The 18,869-nt window shown below is 39.5% G+C and overlaps 1 protein-coding gene across 1 annotated transcript in view; it reads right to left on the reverse strand.

The window, feature by feature from the left end:
- Positions 1–18,869, reverse strand: part of NCKAP5 (NCK associated protein 5) — a 928,785-nt gene that overhangs the window by 558,744 nt on the left and 351,172 nt on the right. The window contains exon 4 of the mRNA XM_057745121.1: positions 1,388–1,451. Within this exon, the coding sequence (XP_057601104.1) occupies positions 1,388–1,451 (64 nt within the window). The remainder of the gene's footprint in view (positions 1–1,387; positions 1,452–18,869) is intronic.

Genomic DNA, 18,869 nt, shown 5'->3' on the forward strand with positions numbered 1-18,869 from the left:
TGCTAATGGAATCATACGATCCCAACCTCCTCATTTTAAAGATGAAGAAACAGACCTATAAAAGCTGTCACTTCTTCACCTTCACTTTGAACATAGCTGATGAAGTGCTGAACAGGAGCTAGCCCGAACAAAAATGGAAGTGCTACAGAATGGCTAGCTCTGAAACATTTTGCAATGCATTAAAAGTCCACATTGAATGTTTTCAGTTCACCATTTAACGAAACCTCCATTTTCTCCAACTTATTCCCATGTCATTGCTCAAAGATGCTTGCAAGCAGCTGCATCGTATGGTTGGAACAGTCAAGATTCTCTTTGCCTTAAGATCACTAGCAGAGCAAACATGATCGCCTAGTATTTCAGCATGCTCAAGGGCCACCAAACCTTTCAGAACCCACTCCACATTCAACCTCTTGCTCCAGCCCTCTGCCTTTCCTCTGGAGAGAAGTTTAAGGCCAGCTTATTTTACAAATTTCTTACTCTCTTCAGCAGATGAATTGTCAATTAACTCCCATGAAATCAAATGGAAGCAGCTTTCAGGGTCTGAAAATGTGTGGCTTCTCTTTTTTAAAAAGCATTAGCTGAAAAATTGCACATGTGCCACTGTTTTGTTACAAGTGGGGAAAACATCTGGAGTTGTATATTCTGTCAGAGGTAGTAGCAGCAGTTAATCCACACAAGTCCATTCCCCAGGTCCCCCAACAGTTATCTGATATCAGAGGGGCACACAGGCAGATACTTTAGCAAAGAAAGTCTATAAAATGAAGTTGCTACGAACCAAAACAACAATACTGATTTTAGTACAATCCAAAACACAAGGAAACATCAGTTTCCTAAATGGCGCACACTGAAATGGACAGGGAGAAATACACCACGAAGAGCGGAGAGAAGGAAGCAGATAAAAGACGTGTACGTTAGCAAACATTGGAGTGTTCTTTTAGGTTGTTTGTTAAAAGACGTGTACGTTAGCAAACATTGGAGTGTTCTTTTAGGTTGTTTGTTTCTCAGGCTCGAAGAAGGGAGAGACTTGAATCAGGCTACTCCCTCCTCATCTGAGAATCTGAGATTGCTCCTTTATGGACTTTGTGCTCACAGCTGGAATCCTGGGCATCCAGCAGACCTTCAGGAAATAAAGCCATACAACCCTTTGAACATTTGGACATCCTACTCAAAGATCAAAGAGTTCTTTTTCCCAATTAATATTTCCCACTCTCTCAGCAAATGGCAGATCTATTTAAACTACATTATAAACATATTATTTACCAATACAGCATTCAGTTTGCTACAAGCAAATATTTTCCTTTGAAATCCTTAATGAGACAAAATGCCTTTCAAGCCCAAGACCTTTGGAAGGGAGGCTGGGAATCAGCACACACCAGCCGGGACTTACCATGGCCCCCTCACTTCTTCTTTGGGCAACTTCTCTCTGCAGTCGGGCCACAGCCAACTTCTCTCTGGTGAAGCAAAAGCACATGATTAGCTGACCATCCTTCTCAGGGCAGAGGTACACTGGCATGGCTTCAAAACATTCTTCTGAGGTCTCCAGAGGAATCCCTTCCTTGGTTTAGCTCACTTCCGCCACTAAACTTTCTATAAATATTTAAAGTGATTGGTCATGAGTGCATTGTTTTCATTGCCTGTCATGAAAGAGATCTTTGGCCTTGGATTTTATAATAGCCAAATAAATGCTTAATGACAACTCAACGTCCCCCTTTAAGTTCATCAACATATATCATTTGTAAATAAATTTTCCAGTGGCTAAAATATTTCAGCTGTCCTTTCTGTATCAACTTTGATCATAAATAGTTTTAATTATTCTTCTTTATTTTGTTGCCCTGTGCTGATACTGAATTTAAAAAAGCAAACAAAATGTAACTCTGTACCACTCTCAAAATAAAAATAGAAAATCCTTTGCAGGCTTGCTACATAACAAGCACGGGTCTGAGCAATTTACCTGATCTCATAGGAGCCTGACAACAACCCTATAATAGGTTTTATTATCCCCATTTCATAGATGTGGAAAGTGAGGCTAAGGGGCGCCAAATAGTATATGGAGCCCCCAGCTGGTAAGTAGTAACATTGCAAACTAAGGAAAACCTAAAGTTTGATTGTAAACTAAATAAAAATTCTGCATGTCATTTTTCAGGGTCTAGGAAATATGAAAATGTGGAATTGATGTCAGATTACTTAAATATTCTTTAATTCACAACAAGGTTCACTTTCTATCCTTTATGATTGCAATTCTGATTTCACTTACAAAAAAATCTAATATTCAGACACAAGATGGTGGAGTAGGAGGACATGCACTCACTCCCTCTTGCAACAGCATCGGAATTACAACTAACTGCTGGACAATCATCGACAGAAAGACACTGGAACTCACCAAAAAAGACACCCCACATCCAGAAACAAAGGAGAAGCTGCAACGAGACGGTAGGAGGGGCACAATCGCATTAAAATGAAATCCCATACATGCTGTGTGGGTGACTCACAAATTGGAGAACAGTTATACCACAGAAGTCCACCCACTAAAGTGAGGACTCTGAGCCCGACATCAGGCTTCCCAACCTGGGGGTCTGGCAATGGGAGGAGGAACCCCCCAAAAATCATACTTTGAAAGCCAGGGGGATTTGATTGCAGGACCTCCACAGGACTGGGGGAAACAGAGAATCCAGTCTTGGAAGGCACACAAAAAACTGTGTGCTTACCAGGACCCAGGGGGAAGGAGCAGTGACCCCATAGGAGACTGAACCAGACCTACCTGCTGGTGTTTCAGGGCTGCCTGCAAAGGTGGGGGGCAGCTGTGGCTCACTGGGGAGACAGGGACACTGGCAGCAGGGGTTCTGGGAAGTGCTCATTGGCATGAGCCCTCCCAGAGTCCAACATTAGCCCCACCAAAGAGCCTGTAAGCTCCAGTGCTGGGTAGCCTCAGGCCAAACAACATACAAGGTTGGAACACAGCCCCACCCACTGGCAGACAAGCAGATTAAAGTTTTACTGAGCTTTGCCCACCCAGCCCAACCCACCATCAGTCCCTCCCATCAGAAAGCACCCAGGAGCCTCCTAGACAGCTTCCTCCACAAGAGGGCAGGCAGCAGTATCAGCAGTATTTCATTCTGTGGAACTGAAAACCACAGCCACAGAAAGAGAGAGAAAATGAAAAGGCAGAAGACTTTGTACCAGATGAAGAGACAAGATAAAACCCCAGAAAAACAAAGAAATGAAGAGGAGATAGGCTCTCTTCCAGAAAATGAATTCAGACAATGATGGTGAAGATGATCCAGGGCTTTGAAAACAGACTGGATGCAAAGATAGAAAAGCTGCAAGAAAAGTTTACCAAAGATCTAGAAGAATTAAAGAACAAACAAACAGAGATATGCAACACAATAACTGAAATGAAAGATACACTAGAAGGAACCAACAGCACATTACCTGAGGCAGAAGGGCAAATAAGTGACCTGGAAGACAAAATGGTGATAATCACTGATGCAGAAAAGAATAAAGAAAAGAGAATGAAAACAACTGAAGACAGCCTAAGAGACCTCTGGGACAATGTTAAACACACCAATATTCTCATTACAGGGGTCCCAGAAGGAGAAGAGAGAGAGAAAGGGCCCGAGAAAATATTGGAAGAGATTATAGTTGAAAACTTCCCTAACATGGGAAAGGAAATAGCCACCCAAGTCCAGGAAGTACAGAGAGTCCCAGGCAGGAAAAACCCAAGGAGAAACATGCCAAGACATATAGTAGTCAAATTGACAAAAATTAAAGACAGAGAAAAGTTATTAAAAGCAACAAGGGAAAAACAACAAATAACATACAAGGGAACTCCCATAAGGGTAACAGCTGATTTCTCAGCAGAAACTCTACAAGCCAGAAGGGAATAGCATGATATATTTAAAGTGATGACAGCGAAGCACCTACAACCCAGCAAGGATCTCATTCAGATTCGATGGAGAAATCAAAAGCTTTCCAGACAAGCAACAGCTAAGAGAATTCAGCACCACCAAACCAGCCTTACAACAAATGCTAAAGGAACTTCTCTAAGCGGGAAACAGAAGAGAAGAAAAGGACCTACAGAAACAAAAACAAAGCAATTAAGAAAATGGTAATAGGAACATACATATCGATAATTACCTTGAATGGAAATGGACTAAATGCACCAACCAAAAGACACAGACTGGCTGAATGGATACAAAAACAAGACCCATATATATGCTGTCAACAGGAGACCCGCTTCTGACCTAGGGACACATACAGACTGAAAGTGAGGGGATGCAAAAAGATATTCCATGCAAATGGAAATCAAAAGAAAGCTGGAATAGTGATATGCATATCAGATAAAATAGACTTTAAGAAAAATAATGTTACAAGACATAAGAAAGGACACTACATAAAGATCGAGGGATCAATTCAAGAAGAAGAGATAACAGTTATAAATATATATGCAGCCAATATAGGAGCACCTCAATACATAAGACAAATGCTAACAACTATGAAAGAGGAAATCGACAGTAACACAATCATAGTGGGGGAATTTAACACCCCACTTACACGAGTGCACAGATCATCCACACAGAAAATTAATAACAAAACACAAGCTTTAAATGACACAATAAATCAGCTGGATTTAATAGATATCTATAGGACATTACACCCAAAAACAGCAGATTACACATTCTCCTCAAGTGCACATGGAACATTCTCCAGGATAGATCACATTTTGGGTCATAAAGCAAGCCTTGGTAAATTCAAGAAAATTGAAATCGTATCAAGCATCTTTTCTGACCACAACGCTATGAGATTAGAAATCAATTACAGGAAAAAAACTGTAAAAAACACAAACACATGGAGGCTAAACAATACACTACTAAATAACCAAGAGATCACTGAAGAAATCAAAGAGGAAATCAAAAAATACCTAGACACAAATGACAGTGAAAACACAATGATCCAAAACCTATGGGATGCAGCAAAAGCAGTTCTAAGTGGAAAGTTTATAGCAATACAATCCTACCTCAAGAAACAAGAAAAATTCCAAGTAAAAAATCTAACCTTACACCTAAAGAAACCAGAGAAAGAAGAGCAAACAAAACCCAAAATTAGTAGATGGAGAGAAATCATAAAGATCAGAGCAGAAATAAAAGAAATAGAGACAAAGAAAACAATAGCAAAAATCAATAAAACGAAAAGCTGGTTCTTGAGAAGATAAATAAAATGGATAAACCTCTAGCAAGACTCATCAAGGAAAAGAGGGAGAGGACTCAAATCAATAAAATTAGAAATGAAATAAGTTACAACAGACACCACAGAAATAAAAAGCACCATAAGAGACTACCACAAGAAACTATATGCCAATAAAATGGACAACCTAGAAGAAATGGACAGATTCATAGAAAGGTATAACCTTCCAAGACTGAATCAGGACGACATCGAAAATATGAACACCCCAATCACAAGTAATGAAATTGAAACTGTGATTGAAAATCTCCCAACAAACAAAAGTCCAGGACCAGATGGATTCACAGGTGAATTTTTATCAAACATTTAGAGACGAGCTAACACCCATCCTTCTCAAGCTCTTCCAAAAAGTTGCAGAGGAAGGAACACTCCCAAACTCATTTTATGAGGCCACCATCACCCGGATACCAAAACCAGACAAAGATGTCACAAAAAAAGAAAATTACAGACCAATATCACTGATTAATTTAGATGCAAAAATCCTCAACAAAATACTAGCCAACAGAATCCAACAACACATGAAAAGGATCATACACCATGATCAAGTGGGGTTTATCCCTGGAATGCAAGGAATCTTCAATACATGCAAATCAATCAATGTGATATACCATATTCACAAACTGAAGGATAAAAACCACATGAGCATCTCAATAGATGCAGAAAAAGCTTTTGACAAAATTCAACACCCATTTATGATAAAAACCCTCCAGAAGGTGGGCATAGAGGGAACCTACCTCAACATAATAAAGGCCATATATGACAAACCCACAGCAAACATCATTCTCAATGGGGAAAAACTGGAAGCATTCCCTCTAAGATCAGGAACAAGACTAGGATGTCCAGTCTCTCCACTACTCAACATAGTTTTGGACGTCCTTGCCATAGCAATCAGAGAAGAAAAAGAAATAAAAGGAATCCAAATTGGAAAAGAAGAAGTAAAACTGTCACTGTTTGCAGATGACATGATACTATACGTAGAAAATCCTAAAGATGCCATCAGAAAACTACTTGAGCTAATCAAGGAATTTGGTAAAGTTGCAGGATACAAAATTAACACACAGAAATCTCTTGCATTCCTATACACTAACAACAAAAGATCAGAAAGAGAAATTAAGGAAACAATTCCATTCACCACTGCAACAAAAAGAATAAAATACGTAGGAACAAACTTAACCAAAGAGATTAAAGACCTGTACTCAGAAAACTATAAGACACTCATGAAAGAAATCAAAGAAGACACAAACAGATGGAGAGATATACCATGTTCTTGGATTGGAAGAATCAACATTGTGAAAATGACTATACTACCCAAACCAATTTACAGATTCAATGCTATCCCTATCCAATTACCAATGGCATTTTTCACAGAACTAGAACAAGAAATTTTACTATTTGTATGGAAATGCAAAAGACCCCGAATAGCCAAAGCAATCTTGAGAAGGAAAGATGGAGTTGGTGGAATCAGGCTTCCTGACTTCAGGCTATACTATAAGGCTACAGTGATCAAGACAGTATGGTACTGGCACAAAAACAGAAATATAGATCAATGCAACAGGATAGAAAGCCCAGAGATAAACTACAGTCAACTAATCTATGACAAAGAAAGCAAGGATATACAATGGAGAAAAGGCAGCCTCTTCAATAAGCAGTGCTGGGAAAACTGGACAGCAACATGTAGAAGAATGAAATTAGATCCTAACTCCCTAACATCATACACAAAAATAAACTCAAAATGGATTAAAGACCTAAATGGAAGGTCAGACACTATAAAACTCCTAGAGGAAAACATAGGAAGAACACTCATCGACGTAAGTCACAGCAAGATCTTTTTTGATCCACCCCCTAGAGTAATGGAAATAAAAACAAAAATAAATAAGTGGGACCTAATGAAACATCAAAGCTTCTGCACAGCAAAGGAAACTATAAGCAAGACGAAAAGACAACCCTCAGAATGGGAGAAAATATTTGCAAACGAATCAACAGACAAAGGATTAATCTCCAAAATATAAAAACAATTCATCCAGCTCAATATCAAAAAAGCAAACAACCCAATCAAAAAATGGGCAGAAGATCTAAATAGGCATTTCTCCAAAGACATACGGATGGCCAACAGGCATATGAAAAGCTGCTTAACATCATTAATTAATAGAGAAATGCAAATCAAAACGACAATGAGGTATCACCTCACACCGGTTAGAATGGACATCATCAGAAAATCGACAAACAGTAAATGCTAGAGAGGGTGTGGAGAAAAGGGAACCCTCTTGCACTGTTGGTGGGAATGTAAATTGATACAGCCACTATGAAGAACAGGAGGGAGGTTCCTTGCAAAACTAAAAACAGAGTTACCATACGACTCAGCAATCCCACTGCTGGGCATATACCCAGAGAACACCACAATTCAAAAAGACACATGAACTCCAATATTCACTGCAGCACTATGTACAACAGCCAGGACATGGAAGCAACCTAAATGTCCATCAATAGATGAATGGATAAAGAAGATGTGGTACATACATACAATGGAATATTACTCAGCTGTAAAAAGCAATGAAACTGTGACATTTGTAGAGACATGGATGGACCTAGAGGCTGTCATACAGAGTGAAGTGAGTCAGAAAGAAAAAAACAAATACTGTATATTAACACATATATGTGGACTATAGAAAAATGGTACAAATCAACCAGTTTGCAAGACAGAGATAGAGACACAGATGTAGTGAACAAACATATGGACACCAAGTGGGGAAAGCGGGGAGGGTTGGGGGGTAGTGAATTGGGAGATTAGGACACCAAATTGTGCACCCTAAATATATGAAGTTTATTGTATGTTAACTGTATCTCAATAAAAGTTCTTATAAAAAAACTACTATTCAGAAAAATTTTAAGAATACTTTTGTAAAGTAACGGGTATCTTCATTTTGGCCAGCTTTTCAATTATTTTTTAAATAGTTGACAGACGAATTAGAGATAAGTGAACTCTTCCAGTAATTCTCAAATCTTAGTTCTAGCAAGGATTTTTCCTGAAATTCTCCACCGCTATCAATTTGAAAGCTCTGGCAGCCCTCAGCCTTCCCTCCACACAGGATCAGCTACAGGCAAACAGAGAGGAAACAACCTGAATCCCAGAGAAGGGAGAGGATTTCTCCCCTTCTAACTGCTTGTGTCTTTGAAATGTCCAAGACTCTCAAAAAGGCATGTATTTTAGTTTGGTTAAAGTGGAGTAGCTTTTTAGTAGAAATAGTTTTCTCTCTGAATAAACACCTAAAGACACAGACTAGAGGAAGGAAAACTAGAATCAGGAGGCTTCTGAGGTATACAAGTTTTGGGAGCCTCAGGCAGGACCTGTGCTTATACCCTATGAGAGGGGCAACAAAGTAGGCAGGAAGAAGCCAGAAAGAGATGGGGTCAAGTGCCTCTTTTTGAGGTAAGCAAGGTAGAGAGTCTACTTGTGTTCTCTGACCCAAGTTCTGATGAGCAGATGAAAAGACAGATGAAAGGAGAAAAGAACTGAAAGAGAAGAATGTGATGGACTTCTGGTTTAATATGAAAATTAAACGCATGGTAAGTACTCATGAGGACAGGAAAAAAAAAAAAGAAGAACATACTGTATATTCTATGACTTAGTAAGTCCTCTCTGAGGTATAAACCCAACAGAAATGCACATCTATGTTCACTAAAAGACGTACTAGAATGTTCATAGGAGGACTACTTGTAATAACCTTAAACTGAAAATCCACACACCCAGTAACAGTAGAATGGATGAACCTGAACAGAGTTATACACTGACATGCCATAAAGTACTGAGGAGGAATAATCAAGACCTCATCGCAGCAATACCGTTGAGCGAAAAAAGCAAATGCAGAAGAGAATACACTTTATGATCTCATTTATGTAAAGTTCAAAGATGGCATAATTCCTACCTAGTCTGATAAGGTGAGAAAAAGAAATTAAAGACACAAATAAGAAAAAGAAAGAGGCAAAACTGTTTACATTCACAGATGACATACTTTTTCAAACAGAAAATCCTAAGGAATTTACAAAACAACCAATACAACTAATAATTTAGCAAAATCACAGGATACAAGCCAATATACAAAAATCAATTGGTTTTGTGTACTAACATCACACAATTGGAAAATCAAATTTAAAGAATCTGTAATACCATGAAATACTTAGGGAATAAATGTAATAAAAGCCTTGTTAAACTGCTACACTATCTTGAGACTTCCCTGGTGGCACAGTGGTTAAGAATCTGCCTGTCAATGCAGGGGACAAGGTTTGATCCCTGCTCCAGGAAGATCCCACATGCCGTGGAGCAACTAAGCCCATGCGCCACAATTATTGAGCCTGTGCTTTAGAGCCCGTGAGCCACAACTATTGAGCCCACGTACTGCAACTACTGAAGCCCACGCACCTAAAGCCTGTGCACTGCAAAGAAGAGTCGCCCCTGCTCGCTGCAACTAGAGAAAGCCCTGTGTGCAGCAACTGAAGACCCAAGACAGCCAATAAATTAATTAAAAAAAGCAAAAGAACCCGCCTGCCAATGCAGGGGACACAGGTTCAAGCCCTGGTCCGGGAAGATCCCACATACCGCGGAGCAACTAAGTCCGTGCACCACAACTACTGAGCCTGTGCTCTAGAGCCTGTGAGCCACAACTGTTGAGCCCACATGCTGCAACTACAGAAGCCCACATGCCTAGAGCCTGTGTTCCGCACAAGAGAAGACACTGCAATGAGAAGCCCGTGTACTGCAACGAGGAGTAGCCCCCTGCTCGCCACAACTAAAGAAAGCCCGCGTGCAGCAACCAAGACCCAATGCAGCCAATAAATAAATTTATAAAAAAAGAATCTATCTTATCACTTATCATCCTACTAAATGATAAAAATAATCCTAATACAGTGTAAAGGTTAGGAACATCACTATTTTATCTTTAAAACAGATTTCCTTTATCACACTTAGGAAATATCACATGGTATAGGTACTTGTCCAATCTTATTCAGTTCAATTTGAAAGAAAACGCCAATGGTTTTAGCCATTATATAGTTTTTAAGAAGGAAAATATTAATAAATCATAAAATTTTGTGGTCTGCCCACACATTTTATTTTCTGCTTTTCAATAAAGTATGAATGAACCAATATAAAAAACCAACATCTCAGAAGTGGTAGCATATTAGCCACTTGATCTGGTGAAACAGAGAGTAAAATAATGTAAAACTGGAAACATAAACTTTAATTTTGACCTACCCCCATGTGAGCAGAGATGTGCCCAATTTCAAACAGCCATGTGGATATGTATGACATAAACAGGGAGACTCAGATTCACTTGGGTCACAGGAAAGATAATCCCTAACCCTGCTTTCTGGTCTTCCTCATTTACAAGTTGGAAAATCACTTTAGTCTACTTTATGGGATCTATTATCATTCAAAGCAGCATGGTGGTGAAGGAGAATTTGCGTGAACCACAAGTACAAGTGCCTCTTTGAGTCCATGTTCTGTAACTGCTCCAAATCATTTATTCGGGAAACGCAATATATATAACCTCTTGGAGCAAAGATTACTAACGTTTCCAAGTAACAGCCCAGGATCTTCTATGGGTTAGATGGGCAAGACCATTGTCAGCTAAGTCCCACTATAGCAAGGGTATCCCAATTTTATGTACTAGGAGCTATTTTATATAGTAAGCCTCTGAATCATATTTCCTCTGAAAAGAGGGTTTCCAGGTTAAAACACACCAAAAAGGTCCTTCTTGAGGTTCAGTAGTTTGTATCTCCCAAATCTTTCAAATTCTTGGTATTCCATTTGTGTGCACTTTATGTCAGCAGCAGTGTTTCTCAGCAGGAATTGTATTTTTGTGTGTATGAAAGAACTGCCATTCTTTATTAAAATTAAGGAAGCAATGGAGTTGCTGAATGGGTGAAATGATCTATGATATAATTCTTAGGATTTCTAGATGTTAATATTTCTGAGCTCAAATTATGAACTTAAAGTATTAAAAAATAATTTTTCTACAGTAATCTCATTTGCCCTTGGGTTTAGTAGTCCATTGGCAAACCACATCTTCAAACCCCCATGGTCCCAATAGATGTGTGAAACCAACTGCGACCAGCATCTTTTTCATGCAAATTCAGAGTTCTTAAAAACAGCTTTGTGTAAAAAATAAAGAATCCTTGACTTGCCTGCTACCCAAGGCAAATTAAACACACTCCCAAATACTTGTGTTCCTGTTTGAAGGCCTCAGCTCATCTGCTAAAAACCTGACAACTGTGCTTTGCAATGAGTCTCTGTTTTGTTTTGTGTTTGTAGCAAAGCCAGTAGCTCATTAGGAAGGGGGTATTGACTTTCTGATTGCAAAACAAATGCCCAGAGATATTTTATTAAGAGCTGTGGACCCTTATTAATAGAACAGGGATAAAAGAAAGATATAAAGAATAAACACACAATGAGAGATCACAACACTTCCTTCTCTTTCAGTTAAATGCAAAGAGGATTTTTCTCTCCAAGAAGGATGAAACAGAGATACATTGTTATTCAATTTTATACCCAAATGGTGAATTAGTCCCAGGTTTCTAAATCCTCCAATGTAGCCCCAGACAATCTCAACTGAAGATCATAATAAACAACAAAGTTATTTATGCGAACCATGGATCTTCAGAATACCACTGATACATCTGCAAGTTAAGCCCATGGAAAGATTGTCTACAATGATACCAACAGGATGTTGGCATTTGTAAAGTCCTAAAAAGACCTGCAAGGTTTGGATGTTTAGAAAAATGTTCCCCAAGGAGAAAGCAGATTGCAAAGGGGGGCTGCGATCAGTTTGTGATGTGTGGAGACCTCAAACTTCAGGGCACCGAACAGCCATCTGTTGCAGGAGTGGGGAAGGCAGGCCTGTCTGGAGGCAAATCAGTGTTCTACTGCCATTTTCAAGGAAGCCCTGCACCCATCCTGAATGGGTAAGAATGACGCTACTGTGCAGCCCTGCTCTCCACCAGGCAGATGGTACCCCCGTGAGGCTGCCCTGAAGGAAGGGCAGCACTGGCACTCAGCGTGAGTGTGGAGAATTGTTTCTCCTCATTGTGAGTCTCATCACCCTGCTCTATACACACAACGTATTTGAAAGGTGCAGCCCGAAATGCACATCCAGCAGGCTGTCAACACAGTAAATACTCTGTGTGTTTTCATCAAACTGCCAGCTAACGTGTGTAGTTTCTACTCGACTCTTCTAGAAAAATAAAGCATAACGATTAAGCATGCTCACATATCTATCTGAAAAGAAAAAAAATATTACTGGGCATCTTACAAACCCAAAATCAATTTCCTTTATTGTGTGAAAGATACTGTGATATTAAAGGATCTTCTAGTATCCCCCCAAACTGTACCTTCATGTTAGGTTTGGTTGTTAGGTTAAGCTCTTATATTCTAAAGTATTTAAAACTCAGTTCTTTTTATATATTATATAATATATACACCTATCGCCATTTTAATTTATTTGGAATATTCTGCTGATTATATACAGTATTCCAATGATGATGGAAATTCTAATTCACTTAGCAAACATTTAATGTGAGTTTACGCTAGGCCTGGCCCAGGAACCAGGCACTGGGAAATAAAGATAAATAAGATGGTTCCAGATTCAGAAAGTCCAACAGAGAGAGAACATACTTAGGCACTCCTGTGTCATAAGATGCACTAAGCACAACACAAGTACTGGGTATTCAAAGCTGGCTTTCAACATAAATGTTAGGTAATGATTTTACCAAAAATAGAGATTAAACTGCCTTTAAATAGGAAGGTTCATTCTCCTATTTCTAAGAAAATTATTTTTCAAATTTCATGCTGTTTAGCAACACGTCCTATAGAAAAACAGGTCTGTTTCTACAAGTCTTTTAATTACAAAAAATCTCTATTATAGGCCTTGAATGCACGATTTCCTAAACTCCTTAAGTCTGGAAGGTGATAGTACTGGATTTCAGTTCAGTTCCAAGTTCTGCCCCTTTGAGTCATGATTTTATCCAGGTCACTTTTTTTCAGAGACGTTCAACCGACTTCAGCCTTTTCCATTTCAATACATCATATCACAATTCTAAAAGATAACAGTAATGGTTAATGTTGATTGAACAGTTAGTATCTCAAGCACAGGTCTAAACACATGAACTATTTAGACCCCAACAATCCCATGAGGTCAGTATCATTATAACCTCCAAGACTCACAGCAATGATTCTCAAATTTTTTTAGAATCTTTTTACACTCTGAAAAAAATCTTTGAAGACTCCAAAGAGCTTTTGTTTATGTGGGTTATATCTATCAATGTTTACCATATTCAAAATGAAAACAAGACCTTAAATATATATTAATTTACATACACATATATAGTGTAATACATATACTATACCTATATAAATTTGAAATAACAATTATTATTCCATTACAGGTGAACAACATATAATTATAAAATGCAACTACAGATTCCAAAACAGAAATCAGTAAAAAGAATGGCAGTGTTTTATCATTTTGCTAATGCCTTTAATGTCTGGCTAACAAAAACCACATGCGACTCCCATATCTACTTCTGTATTCAGGATGTTGCAATGTTACATGTTGAGTAGCCTCTGGCAAACCACTGTATGCCCATGAGAGTGAAAAAGACAAATAATATCTCAGTATTCTCGTAAAAACAGTTTTGACCTCTGAATCCTTGAAAAAGTCATAGGGCCCCTGGAGCTCCCGGTCCACAGTCTGAGCGCTGTTGATGTACGGTGACACCTACCTTCCATGGGGAACCTGACGCTCAAGTTGGCTGGAAAACGTGCCCACTGTGCCTTAGCTGTTAAATTTAAATATAACCACGCATGTTCTTCCAAACTTGCAAAACAGTAATGAATATTTATTTAGTTAAAATCTCATTTGCTGGAACTTGTGTCTCTATATTTACTATTACCTATTAACCACTGCCTTCTCTGCTGGAGAAGGAATTACCAGTTGAAACAGGCTGGGGCCTGGAACCCTTTGCTACAATGCTTGCACCTGGACAAAGGTCTTCTCCAGCAACAAAATACAAAGAAACTATAAGGGACTAAGAATAACTGTGTAAACCCAGTTGGGCAAATTACTGACAACTAGATACAAAAAGACCAAAAAAACCCCCAGCTGCCACTTCTGAAGAGCCAGGAGCAAAAACAGGGCTTTGGAAGCAAAAGCAGGGTACTACACATGCCCCCTGCACACACCACCGCCAAAGGGGTGGGCAGACCACCTAAGCCACTCTCCGGTCTGACCTCTGGACACACCCCTACCCTCACCCCATATAAGAAACCAGCTCACCCCCCTCAGAGAGCAAGCATACAAGAGAACCTGTTGCTTATTCTCACTACCCCCTGTGGCAGCAGGGGCCCCAATAAAGCCTTGTCTGAATTTATCTGGCCTCTGATTAATTTCTATTGATTAAGGAGGCCAAGAACCCTGGCCGGTAACACAATAATGCAAGAAATAATGGGGGAGTCTCCAAGGATGAAACATTCTGGACCACATGAATGGCAATCAATTGGAAAACCACCAAACTAACTTTTCAAGGACACATTGAATTCCAAGTCCTATGAACCTACATTTCTGGCAGAGTCAAATAAAAATACTAACGAAATTCCCAATATAAACCTACTCTCAGGCACATGCTTTGTTTCGATGGATCCCCCCTGCCATATTTTTTCCCCACAAAGATCTCACCAAATGCCCAAGAGGAAAGGAAATAAATGATGACTGTCATTTACACCTTGAGGCAGAGTCACACTCCAGGATCTTAGAGAAAAGTTTCAATAAATCATCAGCCTTCCCTATTTCTGTGTGGGCCCCAAGACTAAGAGCATGGTGGCGACCTGGTGTGTGTGTGAGGAGAGCAGGTCTGCTCCCCCAGGAGGCCTAGAACCATTCTCTGCACACACAGGCGTCCTGGGGAGGTGCCGGCCACAGAGGCAGGACAATGGCGGTGCCAGGTGCGCCCGTGGAGTAGGCAGATGGGGGGATCCGGGGCAGCAGCCCCGGAGTGATGGATAAATTAATTAGCCTTTCCAAAGCAGATCAGTTAATTACTCAGCCACTCAGACATTCAGAGCAAGAGCAGATTTAGAGAGACTTTGGGAGCTACAACCCAGATGAAAGAAACTTGCATTACAACCTTTTCCAATGCATAATATCAATGTTGGCCCCCACACTTATAGATACCACACATCACCCTCTTATTCCACACCTTAGAGGAGTCAATTAACATCTGCAATGTATAAAAGTCTAAGCTGAGAGTGGTTCTACATGGGTGACCTTAAACCACTCGGGGCAGTGAAAACGAAGGCAGCAGGACTCAGGGCAGCATGTACATCCACTGACTTTGGGAGAGAGAGGGAGTGTAATAACAGTGTGCTGTGCTGACTCACCAATTCCCTGCCCACCAAAAAAAGAGAAAATTAACACAGAAAATTGTAACAGAATTCAGTATATTGGAATGCCAAGATCATTAGTAGAAACACCCTCTAATTTAAGTTGCCTGCCTTTCTGTAGGTCTTTTATCCACATGCTGCTCCCCACGGAGGTTTCTGAAGCTTTCTAAATTTTTTCTCCGATTTTCTAAATGTCTGGAGAGCTTTCTAAAAGGTTTCTAAATATGACACATGTAAGTATTCTAGAACTTGGAAAAGAATAGATAGATGTCTATGTGTTGCTGAATCACTTTTCTGTACACCTGAAATTAACACAACACTGTTAATCAACTATACTCCAATATAAAATAAAAATTAGAAATTGTTCTACACTGAACGTGCTTCCACTCTCAGAAATGGTGTCTCAGAGGACACCCACATTTTCATTTAGTGGCTCAGTGATTCATCCATACAGCCACCTGTGCCACCCACTGTCGCCTAATCGCTTACCTGTTTCTCACTCCTACTGGGCTATAAGACCCAGAAGGCCAGGATAATTCATGGTCTTTGTGTGTCTGAGGCATAAACATATCCTCAATGAATGAAAGATGATGCTTCAGGGCAAAGACAGCCTCACGCACATGAGGCAAGATCACAGGCTGCCTTCATCTGTACTGAGTATCAGAGGTTAGTCCCATGCCCCACAGCTTAACAAAATGTGCCAATAAAACCTACTACCACCAACACACTTGTAGCATTCTGCACATTTTAGATAACGCACGTACTTTTGTTAGTAAATAAATAAATCAGTGAAGAAATAAACTTGTCTTCCTGGCGTTTCTCCCCTTTATTTCTATTTAGAACTGTTATCTTTCACTAGAAGGATACATGCTTTCATCACAACATTTTTTATGAACACAAAGTCTACTCACTTTATTGAATACAATACTGAGTTAACCCCATTTTCTTTGCTTTTGTCTGGGGCAGAAGGAAATCCCAAAAGTCTGCTACCTAATGTGTTTCTAAAATACATACTACAACAAAAAATTCCCCCAACTTCAACACAGGAAATTTGAGCCTTAACTCTTGCAGTAACTTCTTCCTTGAGTGTAAAGCCAGTTCAAGGATTTCAAAGAAGATTTCCTTGAGATATACTTTTTTTTATGAAATAACTACTTAATTTTTTAAACTTTTCACTTCCAAAAAACCCAGATTCATGAATGAGGATTCCTTATGTTTCTATGTTTTCTAAGAAGCATGGAATTTCCTATGTTCTCATGTTCTACACTCATACTTCTTCCTTGAATATTAAAATTCCACTAAAAAGACACATCTAGGTTTGTTTTATGCATGGCAATTAAGAAAAAAATGGAAAAAAAAAGGATTTCACTAATGTTTGATTTTCTTCCATCAGTTTTGGTAACATTCAAAGTAAGGAACGTACATCATTTAATATGGAAAGAGAATTCTTAAAGAAAATAAAACACATGCTAACCATGCCCTAAGGAGCACTGCATACCTGTGGGTGTGTAAGACAATAGCCCTTATGTGACAATTAATTTGGTTTCCATGGCTTTCAATTATCAATAGCCCTGAAATCTCATTCTGTCTCTATTTTCATGAAGGTCCCAAGATAGTATCTGTGAGTAGATTCAAGCCATCTGTCTAGGCTGAGAAAAATAAGGCTTATGAGTTCCTAAAGGAAGATGTTGAAGGAGGTAATGAAGAAGGCCCTGGTAGGCTGCAACACAGCAGAGTTTATCCTCTAAAACCCCCTTCTTCATTTGTGGAATGAGCCACACATACAAGGTAAATTTGCTCAACAAAATGGTGGCGTTTAGGATGGATTAGCAATGCCATACATTCATCCCACAAATATTATGCTGCCTGCTACACTGGAGGCACTTTGCTAGGCTCTATGGAAAATACAATGACAAATAAGGCTTACTCTCTGCAGTCAGGAAGCATTATGTCTTAGAAAACAGATAAATGTGTCGATATCTAGTGTTATGAGTTAAATTGTGTCCCCCCAAACATGTTGAATGACTTCACATGTTGAAGTCCCAGCACCTCATACCTCAGAACATGACCTTGTTTGGAGGCAGTGTCTTTACAGAGGTAATCAAGTTAAAATGTGCTCAATAGCATGGATGGGCCTAGAGAGTGTCATACAGAGTGAAGTAACTCAGAAAGAGAAAAGCAAATATTGTATAATAACACAAATATGCGGGAATCTAGAAAGATGGTATAGATGATCTTATGTGCAAAGCAGAAATAGACAGACGTAGAGAACAAATGTATGGATACGAAGGGGGAAAAGGGTGGGGAGGGAGGAATTGGGAGACTGGGATTGACACATATACATAATTGAAACTATGGATAAAATAGACAACTGATGGGAACATAGTGTATAGCATAAGGGACTCTACCTAATGCACTGTGGTGACCTAAATGGGAGGGAAGTGTAAAACGGAGTGGATATCTGTACGTGCACTGCTGATTCATTCTGCCGTGCAGTGGAGGCTAACACAACATTGTAAAGCAACCGTACTCCAATAAAAATGAATTTTACAAATGTAGTCATTAGAGTGGGCCCTTATCCAACATAACTGAAGTCCTTAAAAAAGGAGGGTAAATTTGAAGATAGATACAAACAGAGAGAACACCATGCAAGGATGAAGGAAGAGATTGGGAAGGACCTTTTGTAAACTAAGGAATGCCAAAGATTGCCAGCCAACCAGAAGCTAGGCCAAGGGCATGGAACAGATGCCCTCAGAAGGAAGCAACCCTACCAACACCTCGATCTTATACCTCTAGCCTCCAGAACTGTGAGGACATTTCTGTTATTTAAGCCACCCAGTCTGTGGTACTTTGTTAGTGCAGACCCACCAAAGAAATACATTCAGATGCACTTATATTTTAGCATAAAATCTATCCACTGTATGTGTTTGGACGTAATCCCTCTCTCTACATACAAATATACACATATCTTTTTTTTTTTTTTTTTTTACTTTATTTTTTGGGGGGGGTACATCAGGTTCAATCATCTGTTTTTATACACATATCCCCGTATTCCCTCCCTTCCTTGACGCCCCCCCCTCGAGTCCCCCCCCCCACCCTCCCTGCCCCAGTCCTCTAAGGCATCTTCCATCCTCGAGTTGGATTCCCTTTGTTATACAACAACTTCCCACTGACTATTTTACAGTTGGTAGTATATATATGT

Source organism: Hippopotamus amphibius, chromosome 8, assembly GCF_030028045.1.
Source record: "Hippopotamus amphibius kiboko isolate mHipAmp2 chromosome 8, mHipAmp2.hap2, whole genome shotgun sequence".
Taxonomy (NCBI): domain Eukaryota; kingdom Metazoa; phylum Chordata; class Mammalia; order Artiodactyla; family Hippopotamidae; genus Hippopotamus; species Hippopotamus amphibius.